Source organism: Uloborus diversus, chromosome 6, assembly GCF_026930045.1.
Source record: "Uloborus diversus isolate 005 chromosome 6, Udiv.v.3.1, whole genome shotgun sequence".
Lineage (NCBI taxonomy): Eukaryota > Metazoa > Arthropoda > Arachnida > Araneae > Uloboridae > Uloborus > Uloborus diversus.
In genome coordinates, this window is record NC_072736.1 from 56,671,814 (window position 1) to 56,693,709 (window position 21,896).

Sequence of the window (21,896 nt, forward strand, 5' to 3'; positions counted from 1 at the left end):
TACCTATTCCTATTTAAAAAAAAAAAAATGATTTTTGTTTTAACATATAAAAATGTACTGAGCATAAATGTAGAATTTCTAAAATTTACTATTCATCTGCTCAAAGAATTGCAAGTTTGTATACTCGAATTTAAAGCAATTTTGAACAGAGGAAAAAAAATCCCTTTTTAAAAAATGCTTTTAACTGATAATTAAACTTGAATCAAAGAAGTCTCAAACCTGCATTATTTAAAAATTTTACTACCCAAAATGAAATATATACATTCTTAAGTTCCATCTTGAAATTAATTTGTCAAATATTATTTTTCACTCTTTTTTTTTTTTGGCAACTGGAAGAAAAACGCTCACATTATTATCAGAGGTGGTTGTGATGTGAAATTTCTGAAAATTTTGGGTTGCTGTTATCAAAAATTTAAAGCTCACAACACATTCTAAAGCTGAAATAGTATTGGGGGGGGGGGGACTTTTAAAATAGTTTTTTCAATGATTTCAATATGAAAATTAAAAGAGTTTACACGGGGGGGGGGGGGGGGGGGGCAGTCTAGCTGAGCTTCCTCATAGTTTCTGAAAAGTTCAGACTGCCTTCAGAATATTTTACTTGAGTCTGCTACAGCTCCTGATTATATGACAAATAGAGTAAACAGAAATAGTCTTTAAAAAATGAAAGAAATCAAGTAAGTTAAACGGCCTAAAAACCACCTCTTTTTTTTTTAAAATAAATGGTGGAAGTGTGAATGTTTAGTTCTTACTTGAACTGATTTGAGAAGATTAGATAAAACACATTAATTTATGACATTGAAAATTATGCTATTAAAACACAAATGAGAAGATTTACCAATTTTAAAATTTAAGCAAAATTACTTACTTATCCATGTATTGTGTGAGTCTTATGTATGCTATACAGGCTGCATCATCTCCCATTAGATGAACTGAAGGATTCAATATCGTGCTCTTTAATGTTTTACTATTTTTACCTAAAACTTATTAAAAATCCATAATTAGATAGCTAACACTATATAAGCAAAAGACACAATGCATGACAAAAACTTTCAGCTATTCAGTGCAGATGGGATTAAAAAGGCAGTTAGTAAAATAATGTTTGATGGAAGGAAATACATTACATTTTGATTTAAAGACAAGATGGTATGGTAGGCGCGCAACTTAAATTCTCTTCAGAGTCATACCAATTAGTAACAAAAAAATCTGATAACCTGAATACATATCTCGTTTTGGTAAAATAAAGCACTAGACTTTAATAATAGAGAAATAAATATCATAGCATAGAAAAAGTTTTCGAACATTTATCTATGCAGCATAAAATGTTGAATATAAAATTAAATACCGCAACAAAAGTGTAAGGGGGAAATCTATTTGTAGGGTTTACCAGGGTTAAGTAAAGAATGGCTACTGTATAGTATTATTATGACTACTTGATGATTTTTTACAAATTAGCTAGGCTAGGGGTGCCCATCAGGGGGGGGGGGGTCATGGTGCAGACTGAGCCAATGATATTTTTAGGGGGCAGAGAATGTTTTGAGGGGTATTTTTTCACTTTTTTTTTTGGAAGGGGAAGCTCTTGTTTGTGGAAGTCTTTGTGGTATTTGTAGGGGAAGGTGCACCATTGATCTTGGTGGGAGGGGTACCCTGGTTAGGCTATGGTTGGAAAAAGATGAGATAGTATTAAAATAAGAGAATGGAAACGGAGATCATTAGTTTGTAAAATAGTAGAAGTACGGAAGAACTGCTTGGAATAGTTTATGAAAATTGGAGTCATTGATTGAGCATCAGTAAGAATAGAGCATTTGAGAAACATTAAAGACCAGCTCTACAGCTCTACCTGAAATATTCAAAATAAAATACTTGTACAAAAAAACATACAACCAACCTGGACCTCAAATTGCAGTATACCATCAGTGCCGACTAACAAACACTTAAGAAAAAAGGGGGAGCCTTGAGACTTGAGACTTGTAAGAAACAAGAGAATTATAACCGTATTAAATTTAGGAAAACCTTAATCATTAATCTTATCTTAAACAATATCTGAATGCAAATATTGGCAATGCAGTGCCTCATACAGAACACAGAAGCAGAAAGCCAGTTTGAGCTATCTGCAGCTCACAAAAAAAAAGTCTAAAACCACTAAGTAGTACAAGGGTGCCCACAGGAAGAGATTATGGCACAAGTTGCGTCATCAAAATTTTTGGGGGGGGATTTAAAAATTTGGTTTTTAAATTTTTTTATTGATTTATTTTTAATTTCAGTTTATTTTATTTTGTTCTGTTTATATTTTATTTCATTTTATTTATTCAGTTTGTGTGTGTATGTCATTGGTGTAGCACAGAAACTTTTCTAAAAAAAAAAAATAAAAATAATAATTATAAATAAATAAAAAAAAATATTTAAAAAAAATTAATAAAATAAAAAAGAGAGCTAAAAATAACAAAGGGTTAAGAAAAAATGGGGGGGGGGGGTTGCGCCATTGAACTTGGGAGGGATGGGCACCCCTGAAGTAGTACAAGAATTAGACATTTGATATTTGAAAACAAGTAAAATAGTTCAATGAATTATTTTCAGCAATACCACACAGAATTAGAAAAAATGAATATCATTGAAAAATTAACTTTTTAACAAATACAAGTCTTGTTTAAGAAGCCAGATTTCACGGTAGAAGAGATTAAATAAGTAAATTGCTATCAGAAGATAAAAATAGTTTTTACATTTAAAAAGCCACTTAAGAAGTGGAAAGGGTTATTTTTTCATTAATGTTTGAACTTGACAACTTCAATAACTTTATGTAATACAATATTTTTCTGTAAAAATTTATTTTTCCTTAAAACTAAATTTTGCATTTCATTTACTTAAAATGTAACATAACATACGTTTTTTTGAAACAATAATGATATTTTTAGTCATCAATTTCGCTTGCTTTCATACAAGTATTTGCATGCAAAAATGCACAATAAGTATGCAAAATGCCCTTTTTTTTTTTTTTTTTTTTGATGCTGAGCATTACAGAAATAGACAATTGTAAAATGCTATGATACGAAAGCTTTAATTAATGGGATGGTTTATCAAAAGCAAAGCATAGTCTCAAAAATGGGATGACCAATCATTAAACAGGTTGTGAATAATTTCTTATTTTGAACCAAAATACAAACTGGAAAATATTTTTAAAAATTATTTCATAGTTTTAAGAGAGAAAACATATGATTATAATTTTATTTATTTAGTCGTGATATAAATAGATACAATTTGTAAATTAAAAACACAACCTGATATGTATTTTTTACAAAACCCAGTTAAAGAACCACTCAAAAAAAAAAAAAAAAAGCTTTTGAACTACATGCATTTAACATCCATTATTGTTTGAAAAGTTAGAAAAAATAACTTTAGAAAATATATCCACATAATAAAAAAAAAAAAAAAAGAGAGGGGGCAGAAGGGACATCCATCAATTGCCTGAAAAATAGTCTAATATGGTTAGGTACCAACATTTCTTATGGATATTTCAAAAATCTTGCAAAAAGGCTCAGAAAAGGCATGAAATTGCTTTTGAAGTTCTGTAGAAACCTATAAAAAAGCAAACTTTTGCTTACAGAAAGGAACTTTTGACCATTTTAAGGTAGTACACCAGAATATTCCGGTTCACATTATGTATAAGTGAATAAAACAATCAAACACCAAGGAAAACAGTAGGACATAGTTTGGGTCTGGATACCATGCACTGAAATATACTTTAGTTACCATTATCAAAGTAAAACTTGTGGAAATCCATTCCTTCGACCAAATTACCTAAAGCTTCTGGTTCAAAGGCTGTCATATGAGGATCACAAAATTTTCTGAGGAGAAAAAAAGATTAATTAACAAGTGAGAAAAGTTTAGAAATACTTAATTCAAACATTTGCATAAAATTTAAAAGTATCTTAAAGAGCAACAAAATTAATGTGAGTGGTCAGTTGGGGAGGAAAACGACTTGAATGCTTTAACTTTTCTTTAGAATACTAACCTGGGAATTAAATAGGCAACAATAAGTAAAAATAAAGCTCTGTTAAGTAGTAGCAATTAATGTTTAACTTTAGTTCTGCTTGGATTGTAAAAATTTATTACATATTGGAAACAAATATCACTTATTTTTTATCTCCATAAGGTGCGTACGTAATGAGGAATAAAAAATACCTGCAAAAAAAAAAAAAAAAAAATCTGCAAAACATTTTAGGACCTTAAAAATTTTGAAAAATATGCAGTATTTTTTAAAGATGGAATATAGTGTCTTCTTTCATCAAATGCATAGGAAACACCATTGTGCTTGAAAGGAATTAAAAACATAGTAAATTTCACAACACATTACAAAAACTTTTATATTTAAACCTGAAAGTATTAGCAGAACAAGAAACGAATTTTTGAAGCTAAAAACAATTTTATAACAAGGATGTTAAAAATCAGGATTTCAAGTTACAATATACAAACTTGTATTTATATATGAGGGTGGAGGATTTTAAAACCCCAGAGCCATTGCTTTAAGGGTTCTTACATTCCTCTTGTTTTTGTTTCAGTTTTAGGCTCTCTGATGCACTTTTTTCAAGTTTCTTTGAGCACTGTGCTAATCTCACAAAGTGAAAATCAGCAGATTTTTCAAAATCAGGAGATTTTTTTTCAAACAAAAGTTTTCATTTATGATGATAAAAAGGAATAACCTAAAGCATTTTTCGGCAATAGAAGGGATCGTGTTAACAATGTGTGGAAACTCTTTTGGTAACATTTCTCCACTGACAACCACTTTTTAGCACTTATAACACTCCACAAAATACTTTGTATATATCAATTTACCTTGGTCTTATTTTCTTTTTCTACTTTCTAAAATTAGCTTGATTTTTTGAAATTGCTCTCAACTGGCAGCAAGAGTTTGTCATTTTTGAAAATATTGGCTCAGGCTTCTGCTCATGGGTTGTTGGTATACCTCAAAACTCAAATTTTGAATTGGTAGCCAATGGCTACCAGATCCTCACAAAATGGTAGCCAAATCTCAAAAACGGATAGCCAAACTTAATTTAAAATTTAAATTATTTTATTTATTTTATTCCGTTTATTTATTTAGTATGTGTGTACAGTGGCTTTCCAAAAGTGTTCGTACACTTTGAAATTTTTTTAGTAAAAACCAAAATAACTCGAAACTGAATTCGAATATGAAGTCCAATATTTTTTCACATCATTCCTATGTCATTCTAAATACAACTCATTGGTTTTTTTCAAAATATTGAGGTATCTTCTTTTTGAAATGGGTCAGAAAACGAAGAAAACAAAAAAAATAACACGCCACAAAAGTCATCGTTCACTCAAATATTTTGGAATAAATTCATGATCAAAATTATCATACGTCGTTTTATTAATATTTTTGCATTGTGTTGACCCTAATAAGTCATTTGGCTTTATTTTTTGTTTATTTATTCCTTAATATTGCGCTTATTACTGTAAAATGGCTGGTATTCGTAAAAAAACCGCAAAACACCCATTCAAAAATTGAATTTTTTTCCCACAGTAGTGGTAAATTGGTTAGAAATGTCTCTCAATTAGTTAATTTATTTGTTTGTTATAGTAAAGTGCTTGATAAAATGCTTTAAAGAAAGGATTCGGACCGAAAACAAGGTAAGAAAAGGTCAACCCGGTAAAGTTGACAAAACGTGATCGGAGATTTAAAGTTAAAAAATTTATGAAAAATAGACATTTGAGTGCTGTAAAAGTTTCTGCAGAGTTAAATGAAACATGTTACATTTAATTTTAACCTAAAATTGTTCGCCAAGTTCTCTTATTAGCTGGATTAAATGAGACCTCTTCCCGCAGAAATTTTCTTGGTCGTGCGAAAAACAGAAAGCTTACGCTTTTCGTCGCAACATCAATGATAAATAAGCTAAAAACGTTTTAGAATCACGTTCTTACTTACAGATAAAAATTAATTCAACATTTTTGGTTAAATTGTTGTATAACTGTAAGTAGAAGAAAAAATTAGGAACTTAATCTTAAGAACTTATTTGGATCAGTTAATCAGGATGGTGGAGGTATTCTAGTGTGAGGGTGCATATCTGCATCAGGACTTGGTAGTTTGTAATTTTTTGATGAAATAATGAATCATGCTGTTCCTTTAAATATTTGAAAAACCAATTTTGAACTCTTAGCCAACAATTTGGTTTTTGGAAACAACTTTGTTTTTTATCAAGATAACGATAAGAAGCACGCGGGTTTCAACGTTTGTGTCTAGTGTCTCGAAAATTGTCCCAAAGTTTAGAAAATACCCCTTCAATCTCCAGATTTGAACTTAATGTAACATATTTAGAGATATCTGGAGGCTAGATTACGAAAATAGGGCTTTAAAACGAAAATAGAGCTAGAAACAGTAAGACTCGAAATAATGGTTGAACACTTACTCAGAAATTACGCAAAAAAAAAGAAAGAAAAAGAATGAAATCTATTCCCAGACGTTTAAAAGGTGCTATGAATACTGTATGACATTCTACTAATTAATAACTTAATCAAAAGTTCGATTATTCAATAATATAAAGACATTTTATAAAGTGTACGAAGACTTTTGTGAGAAACAAATTTCCAGCACTTTTTGGTTTTTGATTTTTAAAAAATTAAGTTTTAATATTTTTTAATAACTTTTTATGTAGATTTGTTAAAAATTGGTCATAGATCTTACAATTAAATACCTTTTCCGAAATATTAATTCTAACCAATGGATCGGGGCCTATTTCGTTGAAAGTCGTAGGTGTACGAACACTTTTGGGAGCCACTGTATATGTCATTGGACGTTTGTTGCAAAGAACGTTTCTTATAAAATAATAATTAAAAATGAATAATTAAATAAAAAATATTTAAAAAAATAAGTAAAATAAAAAGCGAGCTAAAAATAAAAAAGGAAAAGAGGGTTGAGGAAAATTTTTGGAGGGGGGGATTGAACTTGGGGGAAACGGCACCCCTGCCCAGATATTATTTAACACATCTTTTGCAAACTATAATCTGCATTAATTTATCTTTAAGCAAAACACATCACAATAAAAAAATAAATAAATAAAAAAGATTATTATTATTATTTTTTTTTTCAGCTCTCAAAACTTCTAGAAACATCACAGCTTTCAACCAAAACACAAGTTAGTTCCTTGATAAAGGAAACAACAAAATACCAAAAAAACTTAAATAGAATGTAAAACCTAAACCATTTGCGATTCTACAAAAATATTTTTTTGTTTTTACAAATTCATACAGAATTTTATAAAATCGAAGGCTGAGTGTCAAAAAATGAATAAATAAAAGAAAGATAAACAATATAAAACAAAACGAAAAAAAAAAAGTGAAATAAAAGATCCAGCAGAAGAAAAAAAGGGTTTCAGCCGTATTCTTTCCACCTTCTCTAGACGCAAGGGTGTCATTTTTTTTTATTATTATTTACTTGTTTTATAAATACGATTGTACTTCTCTTTATTTATTTTGGAATACACATTTTCCTCTTCTAACTGGTGAAAATGGACAATCTACAACGCGGCGCCATTTTGAAAACGCAGGACGCCATTTTGAAAATTTACCGCGAAACTTAAAAATAACAACTTTTTTAAGGAGAAATAAAGTAAATAAACGGATATGTCCACTCCTGCAGTAGGTATTATATTTTAAAAAGAAAAAAAAAAGGAAAAACAAACAATATGATCAAAACAAAAAATCAAAAATCTTGCAAAAAAAAATTTTTTAGCGATATCGTTTTTACCTTATCTTGGTGCATTTTGACTCAAAGGCGCCATTTTTGTTTATTCATATGTAAACCAAATGTACAAGATTAATTCAATTCTTTTTATTTTGGAAAGGACAAATGAACAATAACGCGACGCCATTTTGAAAACGCATAGTTTAAAAATACCGCAAAACGAAGAAATAGCCATTTGTTAAGGAGAAATAAAGTTGAAAAATGAATTTTAAGATGAAAAAAGAATAATTTACTAAATTGGTGTATGAAATTTGTCTATTTTTACGATCGCGTGTCAAGAAAGCCGAGTTTTCGAAATAGCAAGTTTTGTAACGAATTTGCCGTCGTGATTGCGATTTTTGTTTTCTATTCAGAACAAGAACACATAGCACAATTAGCCACAATTGGACATTACCCCCCCCCCCTTCTCTCATAGCACAATTAGCCACAATTAGACAATACTCTTCCCCCCTTCCCTCCTTCATCCCCGGCGACCCGATAGCCGAACTTTTAGTGGACAAAAGAATTTGGGGAAAGGTCATATATCAAGACTATAGGTCAGGGAAGGTTGCATTGGCGAATGGTAGCCACATTGGCGACTGAAATGAAAACAATGGTCGCCAAAATTTGAAAATTGGTCGCATTTGGCGACTGGCGACCGCGAGTTTTGAGCTTTAGTTGTTGGTATAATTTTCATACTAAAGTAAAACCTGTAAAGTTGACCACCTGTTTAAGTTGACCATTACTGCTCCGTACAGTATTAGTTGAGTTCTATATCATATATATCAACCTTTATAAGCTGACTACTGTCTAAGTTAAGCACTAAATTACTGCACCGTGAGCAGCCAACTTACACAGGTTTCTCTGTCCTTGTGCTTTAGATTTAAGTACATTTTGAAATCAGTCTGTCTTTCACTAAACAATGTTAAGTTGAAAAATTCACAAAATTTTAATTTACAAATTCTTCTAATTTTTAATTTCTGCATTTGTTTTTTTTTTTAACCACTATTAACTGCTCCTAAAATTTCAACACACTAGCAGATATTTCAAATTATGGGGGAGGGGGATCCTTTAACTCAGTGGCGCAGCAAAGTGGGTGTGGATGGCTACAACACCCCCCTACACAGTAGTTTCTACACATGTACAGTGGCTCCCAAAAGTCTTCGTACACCTACGACTTTCAACGAAATAGGCCCCAATCAATTGGTTAGAATTAATATTTCCGAATAGGTATTTAATTATAAGATCTATGATCAATTTTTAACAAAACTACATGAAAAGTTTTTAAAAAATATTGAAACTTATTTTTTTAAAAATCAAAAATCGAAAAGTGCCGGAAATTTTATCTAACAAAAGTCTTCGTACACTTTATAAAATGTCTGTATATTATTGAATAATCTAACTTTTGATTAAGTTATTAATTAGTAGAATATCATACAGTATTCATAACACCTTTTAAACGTCTGCGAATAGATTTCATTCTTTTTCTTTCTTTTTTTTGCGTAATTTCTGAGTAAGTGTTCTACCACACTTTGAGTCTTACTGTTTCTAGCTCTATTTTCGTTTTAAAGCCCTATTTTCGTAATCTAGCCTCCAGATATCTCTAAATACGTTACATTAAGTTAAAATCTGGAGATTTAGGGGGTATTTTCTAAACTTTAGGACAATTTTCGTGGCACTAGATGCAAATGTTGAAAACCGTGTGCTTCTTATCGTTGTTTTGATAAAAAACAAAGTTGCTTCCAATAACCAAATTTCTGGCTAAGAGTTTAAAATTGGTTTTTAAAATATTTAAAGGAAAATCATGATTCATTATTTCATCAAAAAATTACAAACTACCAAGTCCTGATGCTGATATGCACCCTCACACTAGAACACCTCCACCGTCCTGATTAACTGATCCAAATAGGTTCTTAAGATTAAGTGCCTAATTTTTTCTTCTACTTACAGTTATACAACAATTTAACCAAAAATGTTAAATTAATTTTTATCTGTAAGTAAGACGTGATTCTAAAACGTTTTTAGCTTTTTATAATTGATTTTGCGACGAAAAGCGTAAGCTTTCTGTTTTTCGTACGATCAAGAAAATTTCTGCGGGAAGAGGTCCCATTTAATCCAGCTAATCAGAGAATTTGGCGAACAATTTTAGGTGAAAATTAAGTGTAATATGTTTCATTTAACTCTGCAGAAACGTTTACAGCACTCAAATGTGTATTTTTCATAATTTTTTTTTAACTTTAAATCTCCGATCACGTTTTGTTAACTTTGCCGGTTGACCTTTTCTTACCTTGTTTTCGGTCCGATTCCTTTCTTTAAAGCATTTTATCAAGCACTTTACTATACAAACAAATAAATTAACTAATTTAGAGACATTTCAAACCAATTTACCACTACTGTGGGGGAAAAAATTCAAATTTTGAATGGTGTTTGCGGTTTTTTTTTACGAATACCAGCCATTTTACACTAATAAGCACAATATTAAGAATAAATAAACAAAAAATTAAAGCCAAATGACTTAAAAGGATCAACACAATGCAAAAATAAAACGGCATATGATAATTTTAATCATGAATTTATTCGAAAATATTTGAGTGTACGATGACTTTTGTGGCGTGTTATTTCTCTGTATCTTCATTTTCTGACTCATTTCAAAAAGAAGATGCGTCAATATTTTGAAAAAACCAATAGGTTGTATTTAGAATGATATAGGAATGATGTGAAAAAATATTGGACTTCATATTCGAATTCAGTTTCGCGTTATTTTGGTTTTACTAAAAAGTTTCAAAGTGTACGAACACTTTTGGGAGCCACTGTATATAGTTTTGAGCAAAAAAAAACCCCTCCAGAAGGTAATTCTGGCTGTACTAGAGCTTTAACTATATAAAAATAGTCTATTTGAAAACAAATACATAAAATTTAACAGTTTATCTATGTATAAATAATTATTCTGCATAAGGGAGGTTCAGCTGAAAAACCTGTCTCCTCTTGTCAAAATAGGGATTGTGGGCAGCTTGGGTACAGAGCAAAAATGAAAGGGCCGTCATGATGTGTGACATTGTTTGGGTGCTTAGATAACAAGGTACTTCTTACAGAAAGTAGGGTATAAGGAATACTGAGACTTATAAAGAGATTTATAAATAGATAACACAAAAAACAAACTCTTGGAACAACAGAAAAAAGGACTCTTTAAAGACTTTCTAAGGCTTTAAAAATGGAAATGAAAAATAAGGATTTTCTCATGGCATGTGAAAACCCTGCTTGATAAGAAAAATGACAATTATGTTTGTTTAGGCTAACATTTCCTCTCTTTGATCTTCAATAACACTTGAGGACATTGTATTCAGTAACTTTCCTTTTAATATTTATCATCCTCATAGTGCCATACACCCTTTATCTAAATAGTTTAGTTCAATTCTCTTCTACGTCACTTTCTATCAAGGCTTTTCTTTTATCCAAAATATTTTAACTCCTGTGCTATCTACTCTTGATGAATCTTGATTAATAAAAAATAAACATTATTTTTAATTTTATATGCACTTCCTCAGTTTAAAATAAATAAATAAATAAATAAAAAATAAAAACAATCTTAAATTATCCTTCGTCCTACAAATAATTAGCTTCTGTCATTGCACAGAAATTTAAAAGTATCAAATAGAAAAACATAGGCATCATCTCAAGCACCAGCTCATGAGCCTAAAATATTTAATAGTTAAATATTTTGATTCTAAGCGATATTTACTGAATAACACAAATGCAAAATGATTTCATTAAACAGTATATTACGATAAAAAAAAAAAAAAACCATAAAGCAAACATTTAGATAAAAAGTAATTCATAAATCCAAAGAGATATTACTGAGTAAAATTAAAAACTATAGGAAAAACTTACGAATAACCATCGTAGTCACCACTATTCACAGCATCTACCAACTGTTCTGTTAATTTGATAACTTCTTGTTTACGAGCTGTAAAGACGAGAAAATAATTTCTCATCAGAATGTCGTACATTTCATTTAGATTTATGCAACAATGGATCGATCATTTTAATTAATTTTCATGCTTTGTAAAACCATCTAGATTTTAAATGATCATGAAACACAAACTTTGAGAAATTTTAATTTTTTCTATAAACTGAAAAGTATTGCACAAATAAATATTTTATATCTAATTCCGGAATAAAAAAAAGTTTAAAAGCAAGAAAAAGGTTTCTTACAAGAATAATTCAAAAAAAAAAAAAAAAATTATTAAAATTAGAACAAAAATTGGATAAATATCTAGAAATCATTTTTACTCAAAAAAACATTATTCTACAAAATTTGACTTAACTACTACTAAAAAGTTGATTAGTTTTAATATTTATTCAAATTTATACCCTTTTGGAGGAAGTATGCAGTAGATTCAAGTAAATACACAGGGTTCATACTCTTAAGGGAGAAAAAAATTCAAGCACTTTTCAGGTACTTTTCAAGGCAAAAAAAAATTTTTTCAAGGCAATATCATAAATTTGTACTAAAAATATTGTATGAAGATTTCATTCAATGCAAACATATAAATAATAGGTAATAATATACAAAAGTAAAGAAAAACAAAATTGCCTTTTCTACAACAACAGACTCTGATAAAAAAGATCCACTGTGTTGAAAGTTTTTCTGCAAATGTCTGAAAAACTTGGTCATAAAGAGGAGCTGGTCCTACGAGGTTTAATTTTGAAATATTCACATTCAAAGAAGTATATTTTACATACTGGGACACTAGGTTGGTCCCAGTCAATTTATTTGACCCCGATGAATATCAATGACCTTCCTTAAGCTATCTACCCTTTTGCTGATTACAGCCTCTTCTGGTAAGCTGTTCCAAATGCCCCACAATCCAACAAAAGTAGTAATTTTGAATATTTGAGGTAAAGGGGGAAAATTGGAAGTAGGAAGGTGAAAGCATAACAAACTCTATTGGATTTCCAGTGAATAACCAAAACACAATCACCCGTGTTATATACCTTAATTATTTTAGCAAACATAAAAGAATGATGTACTTATAAATTCAACTTTACAAAATTGTATAACTCAACTTTATCATTAAAATACAAACTTTAAGTCAAAATGTTAAGTGCTCAATCGCTTAAATTAAATTTAAAAAAAAAAATCTGTAATAACCAAGAATTACCTAATGATAAAATTAAAATCAAAATTGCAAAATTAAGGAAGTATATATGTAATTAAACAAAACAAAAATAATTAACTTTTTAGTTATTAAAAATAATATAAACAAGCTAATCTTATGTAGCATGTGTCAAAATAATTTCTAATTGCCAGAAAATATAAAAATATTTACAAGTTGCAAAAGGGTTGAAACCTCAAACAAGAGAAACAAATTGTCACGAATTAAGTTCAATGCTGGCATGTTTCCCATAATATAAATTCATTAATTTTTTACTAAAATTAAACATAAAATACATTATAAAATTAAACATAATCTAAGGTAGCATGTATGAAAATAACATCTGATAAGCCAAAATATTTAAATATTTGGAAGATGCAAAAAAATTCAAATTTCAAACACGAGAAGCAATTTTCCGCGAAGTCTGAGTAAGTTCAACGTTGGCATGTTTTCCATAAAATAAATTTATTAATATTTTACTAAAATTAAACATAAAATATGCTAATCTGAGGTAGTATATCCGAAAATAACAATCGATTAGCCAAAATATTTAAATATTTGCAGGATGTAAAAAGATTGAAATTTCAAAAAACAGAGAAATTTTTCGCGAAATTCGGGAAAGTTCAATGTTGTTATGGTTCAGAAAATAATTCCTTTTTTAGACATGGAAATTAAACAAAAAATAAACTAATCTGAGGTACTATGCGTCAAAATAGCTTCCGATTGTAAAAAACTTCAAAATATTTACAAGATGGAAAAGGATTGAATTCCCAAACAGGGAAGCGATTTTTCACGATGTTACAAATCGAACGCATGTTCAGAAAATAGCATTAGTAAAATACTTTCTTAAAGGTTTTAAGCACAATCCGATGATTTTTGAAAGAATTTAAGCACCAAGAAACTTTTTCAAGGTTTTAAAACTTTTTCAAGGTTTTCAAGCACTTGAAAATGAACTTTTTTTTTTCAAGCACTTTTCAAGGTTTTTCAAGGGCGTACGAACCCTGATACAACATTTTATTATATGCATTTTGTTGTACATATTACTTTTGAGCAGTGATGCTTTGCATACTTTGTGGTAAATTATACCCAACCAAGTGTATAGAGACTAAAAATATATCACCAATACTTAGTATACTTAAATTAGTTATTTGCCTCTATCCAAACATTTGGGAGAAAGATTTTTCAATTAAGACTCAGTTGCTGTAGTTAAAAAACAATTTTGTATGAAACTTACGATCAATGATTCCATTAGTACTCTTTAAAGCTGAAAAAAATAAATGAATATAGCAATTAATAAAATTAAATTTCTCTTAATGCACAAACATTTTCAAATGCCAAACACAAAAATTAAAACACGTTTTTCTTCACCAAAAGCATAAAAATATTATGCAGCAAAGGGGAAAGATATTATGCACAATATATTTAGGAACCATTAAAAAAAAAAAAAAAAACCTTGACTTTCAGACCTTTGTATATCAATAAATGTTTCTTTAGAACAAAAGAAATTCATGGAGTTAACATCTACTCAACTGAGCTTCTAAAATATTATGGATACCTTCTGAAATCGTTACAATGAATTAAATCAATATAATGACCACTATCATAGTCACAAAAAGAGTTCTGGAAACATGTCCACTTCTTTAAAAATGTAAGTAGATTTTTACAAAGAGCATACTGTACATTTTATGCTAACTAGGTAGGCACAACATGTAAATTGGGGCAATGTTTAATGCATTTAATTAGTTTTAATAAGCAATACATAAGATTTATCAAATTTTGTTTTAATCAGTTCTTTATTCAAAACATTAAAGTACATATAACATCCGTACAAGCAATATCTTTTCACATTTAACCATTTTAATGACAACCACTTATACAAGAAAATAAACAAACAAGTCAGAAGACGTGCAGTCACGAACTTCAAACTCAATTACACAAAATTATACTCAATACCAATTTAATTAAAATTACACAAATATGCTTGCATCCAAGCACAAAGTTACAACAACAAATCTGTAGAATAAGCTATATAGAATTTAAAGTATGTTTAATGGAGCTTCAAAGAAGTATGAATCTACAGAGGGTAAATATTTTATATTACTAATGCACCTTTTGAACAAATTTAAAATATCGGCAAATAATTTATTTTAGCATTAAAAATCCTCTCTTTCAATGCATAGTAAGAAAAATATATGCAACTAAAAAAATGATAAAAAACAGAAAATTAAAGGCTTTTTTTTTCGTAGCTTGTTTTTGCAAAAATTCATTTGTATGGAATGAAAAACAAAAAAGTCAAAACATTAGCAAAACTACTCAGAGAAGAGTGATGAATTTTTTCTATCACACAGTGATGAGGGATTTTTAAAAGTTACATACTTTTTTACATGATAAAGAAAAAGAAAAATATTGTTGCAGTACCTTATATGGGTATTAAGTACGGGTATAAAAATTAAGATAGAATTTTCAATATGAGAAAGAAAAAGTTTTAATTCCTGTAACAAAATACTTCAATGTAGCAGAGAAAAATTAGATCACAATAAAACTATCCACAACTATAATTATTTGAGAATACGAGATGAGCCCAATCCTACTTTTCTTTCAGTTTTAACTAATTAAAACACAATATTCGTTAAATCAAATCTTGTCCCAGACCTCCCTCAAGAGCATGCCATATCTTCTCCATGTGAAATTTTTTTTTTGTATTTTGCTGTGGCTGTGTGTGTGTGTGTATATATATATATATATATATATATATATATATATATATATATATATATATATATATATATATTAATACATAAACACAGCTTAACAGTAGAAAGACGGAAAGGGCCTGCGTGACCCTACCGATGTTTTAGGTGATTCTTTTAAAAATTCTTCCTGAGTGAGTCCACATGCTCAATGCACCTTCTTTTATGACTGAATAGAAACTTAATACATAAATCTTTTTAGTTTTCCCATCTTTACTCGCTAAAATGTAAAATTCGTTTCTCGTTCCCAGAGCAATGGCTACCATTTGGCTGGTAAGCAATCGGTACTGTTTATAGCATTTGCATACCCAACTGGTTACTTGAGGCTCCCTAGCTTTAGCTAGTTCCCTGAAAAGCCTTCGGGTGGAGCAGGGCGGGGAGTCTCGATGGGTACCCAACTGGTTACTTAAAGAGGAAGTTACAGGTTGAACTAGAATGAAAAGCATTTCTTTTATGCTACAACAGTAAGAGAAAGGGTGAAAAAAATTTTTATGGTAAAGTTGCTTAGGGGACACTGTGACCCCTCCTGCCTTCCTAGGTATAAGGAGAATTATTTACAGTACAATGAGGCCTTTCTAATGTTAAAGAATATACTGTTGGATTTTTATGGGCAGCACTTTTGTTAGGTATAAGTTAGGAAAGTAAAGCAAAAACTGAAATCTGTTCTACTCCTCCCGGCTCTCCCTTATTATCAATGAGTAAGACTACAATAAAAAAGCAGGAAAAAAAAAATAGAGCAGAATTTTCCAACTTTGAACCTTTAAAAAGATTTAAGGTCTTTCTAAGGCTTAATTTAACATTCTTTTAGGTAGAATACAAGACATAATTAATAGTTAAAATTTTGAATGTTTTTATGTATGTTGCAATTTTTAATCCCCGACACACAAAGGAAGGGGTTATAAGTTTGACGTGTCAGTGTGTGTGTGTTATCTGTCTGTGGCACTCTAGTGCCTAAACGGATGAACTGATTTTGAAAAAAAAAAATTGTTTGAAAAAAGATTTGATCAAGAGTGTTCTTAGCTAGGTTGCGTCTTCGGATGATATTAATTAACAAAGGTATAAACCTCTAAAAGTTTTTTTGCGATTTTTGCAGTAAAAACATATTTAAATTTTTAAAAATTTAGTACCAAAATAAAGAGTTTTTTTTTCACGTCTGACAGAATGTATTTGAAACTTCCATGTTATAGAGAATTCGAATCATAACGCATTTTTTAAAGCAGATTTTAAATACCACTAAGCCTAATTCACGCGATTAGTAACCTAATTCATTATTGGCCGACAAGGAAATTAAAAGCAATGATTTAAAATTTTTATCTGCTGTCAGTTTTTATTTGTTAACAAACAAGATATTTGTAACTGATTTTATTAATATAAGGCTTTTAAAAGGATTTTCAATTTTCCCTCTTAATTCTACATTTGTGACTCAGTCGGGGTTTTTTTTGAGTGATTTCCAAGCAGTAAAATCACATTGCAAAAAAAAAAAAAAAAAAAGACGAGCGGCTGCTACAGAAGTGGATGCAATGAGATTTCAAAACTCAGGTTTGTTTTTGGGATTGTTCACTTTTCCAGTTTTAATAGCTTTTATGTGAGATGCTGTTAAATCACTGAAGATTTCTAATGCTCTTTTAGCTACTGTTACTTTTTCTTTGCCCGGGATATTTTTCCACGACTTTGAATGAAAATCTCAATTTTCCATGACTTTTCCAGGTCTGAAATTTGCTTATTTTTCTCCATGACTTTCCACGACCCATACGAACCTGTTTAGAAAACTTTTAAATTACTCATTATCTACAAGGGTTTAAAGGTGTTCTTACGAATTTTCTTGTAAATATGTAGAGTGATTTTGAGCAACAGAACTACAAAAAGAAAAACATAAAACTTACTTTCAATACAATAACTGAACCAAGTTTAAAAAAAGAAAAAAAAAAAACAAGATTTTAGCAACAAGTTTTGTAAAAAAGCAACTAGCCTTTTCTTTCAAAGTTTTTCACTAGACATTGAAGAAGAGGTTTTAACACATTTGTGTGCACATAAATGTTACTTTTCCTATGAAACAGATTGTTCCTTTAGACATTAAGTAATCAGGAAAAAAAAAGGTAACGTATATGGTTTAGTTTTTGTTATTGCTCAGATATATTAGGCTAGTGTTTAGCTTTGGGATGTGTTAAGCATAAAATATGTTACTACTTACCCATAGACATGCTTGAACTTGTTTCAGAGGGCCTTTTATATGCGAATTTATTATCAGGGGGATGAGGTGAAAGTGGACTCTTAACTTTGAGAAAGGAAGTAGAATCTTATATAACTACATGGACATATAATAACCCCATAAAGTTTAAAGAGATAATGCTCAGAGTACCTGCACTATAGATAAATTTAAGACTAATAAATATAAAAAACTAGAATAAAATTTTAATTTCTTCAAATTACTGGAATATCAATGGAAATTTATTTAAATAGGAAATTATGACTACCTCAAGCAATCAAAAGCTGATGCAATTCAAATTTGACATTGAGTTTGAACACTACATATGATTTTGTTCATAGCAACCAAAATAATTTAATGAGGAGGTAGGCATTGATTAAACCTTTCAATTAGAAAATCAATTCATGAACAAAAACTGAGAAAAGACAAATATTCAGACATATAATTCCAGTCATTAATAGAATGAGATGCCCCCCCCCCCTTTTTTTTGGTGGAAGGAGGTTGAAACATCAGATGTTTCTATTGTTTCTTCATAGAAATAAAGTTAAATGAATTCCGGCTTGATGACTACAGCAAAAAAACCTAAAGCCTTAGACTGATACTACAGGGGTGATATGGATTCATAAAAGATAATTGAATTTTTTTTTTAAATTTAGAAATATATAGAGCATAAGCATGCATATATATTGGAATCCAAAGCTGAAATAGGACAATGTCTGAAAAGAGTGCTCATACATAAATGGATCACTGGAAAATGCTTCAAGTCCTAAATATAACCTTTTTTCAGAGTATGGAAATATTTTGTCGGTAAGAGTTATAAAAGCAGTATTCTGTGGCAACTTGTCACTGAACTACATTTATGCGCTATTTAATTATCCTTTTACTTCTTTTTACAAAAAAGGAAGTATTGTATTCGCAAAAAATTTTTCACTCAAAATCAACCTTAACTTCCATTTTACTCATAGTTTTGTCCCCAACTTGGCGATTTTTTTTTTAAAAATCTGATTTCAATTTGGCCACTGTTGGTGATATTTAGAGAGTAAACTATTGAATCACATTAAAATTGCCAGTATTTGGGAAATGACACTAAATTGGAGTAAAAGGAAGTCATGTGATGCACACGTCAGCTCATTTAAGAAAAGTGTACCAAAGAATTGTGAAATGTAAACTAATAATAATCATATATTCATTCAGTAAATGTCAACCTTTCTGCATTCAGAGTAAGATTTACACTTTTTTTTTCTTTTTTAACGGGCAAATAAAAACTTTTTACTGGTTTCAAAATTTGATTGCCCTTGCTCCTGCAACATGTGCTCATTATTGTGTACTACTGTCTGACCATCGATTGCATGGAAAGGCTAATATCCAATTTATAGGCGAAAATGGGCGAATCTATTAGTTTATAGGGGTGTTGGTTTGTTACAGATGTGCACTTTTGCCTCTCTATTATTTAGCCTTAGTTTTGTAAAAATAAAAAATTTGCTCTCAGCAACATTTTTTTAATCTAAATTATATTTGATTTATATTCTCTCGGCAAAAAGTAATTGATTTATTTATTCACAACAAAGTTTTGAGCTTACCATTTTGCTTTTATGTTGCTGAACAAAATAAAAATATTTTCTTTTCTTTTTGTTGTTTCCATGGTAACTATTTTTGTTTTCCCTGGTTTTATTTTAGAGAACGCAATAAATGAATAAGGCACTAGTGACATTATAAAACGTGTGCATCAAAATCCCATCGTCATTTTCCCATCTCCCCTGCTAAATTCATTCAGATAGAATAGTCTTTACTTGGCAGATTTCCAAATTACATACAAGTCGCGGTCAAACAGTATGTGAAATTCCCGCTTAGACATTAATAAATTAGTGTTAACATTTTTTATTTTCAATATCTATACCAATAATATAAAGCTGAAGAGTTTGTTTGAACGCGCTAATCTAAGGAATTACTTGTTCAAATTGAAAAATTATTTTTGGGCTGAATAGTCCATTTATTGAGGAACGCTATAGTCTATTTTTTATAATTTGATTGACTGAAATAATTGCAAATTAAATGTTTAGTTAATTGTTTAGTTCTATGAATTCTTAATAGATGGCGAGATAAGTAAACTCATCTTCTAGAGGTCGCTGGCTGACAGTCTCGATAGTTGCGAGGAACCATGCTGCATGGCTAGCAAACTGATTTTAGAATGCGTTTTTTTTTTCCCGATACTCAGGTAAATTCTGATTTTGTAGGATTTTTCAATTCGGTTTTGTATTCCTTATTTCTTCAATGTTTGCTTTTGTTCTTATAGTTGAAGATAGTTACTTATCTAAGTAAAATAATTTGATTTGTCGTATTATTCAATTGTTTGTTCTTTATAATCTTTTTATTATAGTATTATTTATTTGGCAAAACTTTTAAATTGCAGGAAAAAAAACCGCTTCACTCGCTAAAGGGCAGTTTTATGATAGTGTGGTTGCTTGGCGAGTTAAGCAATAGAATATTTTGAGTTTTAAAGTTACTGTAAACCTTTTTATGTGTTTTGGCGAATAGTTTTAAATTCCAAAGAGACATTATTAGGTTTTTTGAAAAGGTGTGTATGCATTTTAGTTAAAGAAAAATAAACATTTCTCATCAGAAGAGGAGGGGGGGGGGGGCGTGGATTTTTTAATTCAACGGACTTTTTTTTACATTTTTAGCATGGGCATTGCTGTGTGGGTACTGCTAGTCTCTTATATTTCATCTCCTAAACAAAAATAATTTGATAATAACGAGTATGCAAAAGAGATAAAAGGAATTTTTTATATTTTCAGCTTATTATTACTAATTAGATGTAGGAGCAGCACCACAAATAGATAGAGAATATTGAGGCAACAATGTCAATGGAACTCAATAGTGCTGGAATTGAGGAATTCCGAAGATTATAGGCTTGTACATTTGTTCAAAGATATGCTTCCTTTATACATATATTTTGTGATGATGAAAGACATTCAAAAATATATCAAATATATGTATGAGGGGGATCGTAAAGTAATGTTGTTTTTTCAAAACTTAAATTTTTAAAAGTTTTTATTTTTAATTAACGATGTAGTTACCCTTGTTATCAACAGCCTTTTGCTATCTTGTATGCAAAACTTCAACCACGGTTAGATAAAAATCAATTGATTTTTGTAGCAAAATATTTAGAAATGACGTCTTGGATACAAGTCAAATTTTTTAGTTTTTGTCTCATAAAAAGTGTTTTAGCGATTGAAAGAAAGGGAAATCATATGGTGCAAGTTGTGGCAAGAATATTTCCACTATATCAGCAAAAAAGAGATATCCTGAAACATGATAATGCAAAATCACGCTGCTCAAGGCGAACTCATAAGAACTAAATGAGCTGTGGCAGGCTGCTTCACCTTCCATAATCACTTGACCTGAGACATCATCTGATTTTCCTTTATTCCAATCTATATGTGACAAAAAATTTGAAAATTCGTCCGATACCCTAAATGATACCCCCACCAGATATTTTGCACAAAACCAATTAATTTCTATCAATCCAGGATTAAAAATTTGTGCACAACAAGGTAAAAGATTGTTGATAACAGGGGTAATTACATAGTTGATTGAAAAAATAAAAACTTGAAAAACAATTTGTTTGAAAAGACATTAATTTCCGATCCCCGAGTACAGTCTGTATGCGAGCAATCCTGAAGCTTTTTGAATGCAATGTGTACCTTGTATAGTTACACTTTCGGAAAAGCTCAGCCAACTAAATAGCTAATTTTGTATGCTGTAGAACGGCAATCGGCAACTGGCGGACCACAGTCCGAATATGAACCATAAATTGTCAAAATATGGACCGTCAAAAATGTTTTGAAGCTCTAAATGACACAAATAAGTTATTTAAAAACAATTTTATGCAGGCAATAGTTTAGCTGCTACTTTTATTATTTTTGCTAATATTTTGTAGGTATTTTCTAAACTGATTTAAGTTTTTAATGTGTATTGTAGAGCATGAGTTTTTTTCTTGGATCTCAAGACAAGTTTGACAAGTTTTCAATAGTGTTCGGACACCAACAAAA

The 21,896-nt window shown here is 29.9% G+C and overlaps 1 protein-coding gene across 1 annotated transcript in view; it reads right to left on the reverse strand.

Annotated features, from left to right (window-relative positions):
* Positions 1 to 21,896, reverse strand: part of LOC129224450 (calcium/calmodulin-dependent protein kinase type II alpha chain-like) — a 153,159-nt gene that overhangs the window by 8,911 nt on the left and 122,352 nt on the right. The window contains exons 14-17 of the mRNA XM_054858904.1: positions 14,123 to 14,152; positions 11,621 to 11,696; positions 3,745 to 3,839; positions 866 to 980 (exon numbers count right to left, since the gene is read on the reverse strand). Coding sequence (XP_054714879.1) covers positions 866 to 980; positions 3,745 to 3,839; positions 11,621 to 11,696; positions 14,123 to 14,152 — 316 coding nt within the window. The remainder of the gene's footprint in view (positions 1 to 865; positions 981 to 3,744; positions 3,840 to 11,620; positions 11,697 to 14,122; positions 14,153 to 21,896) is intronic.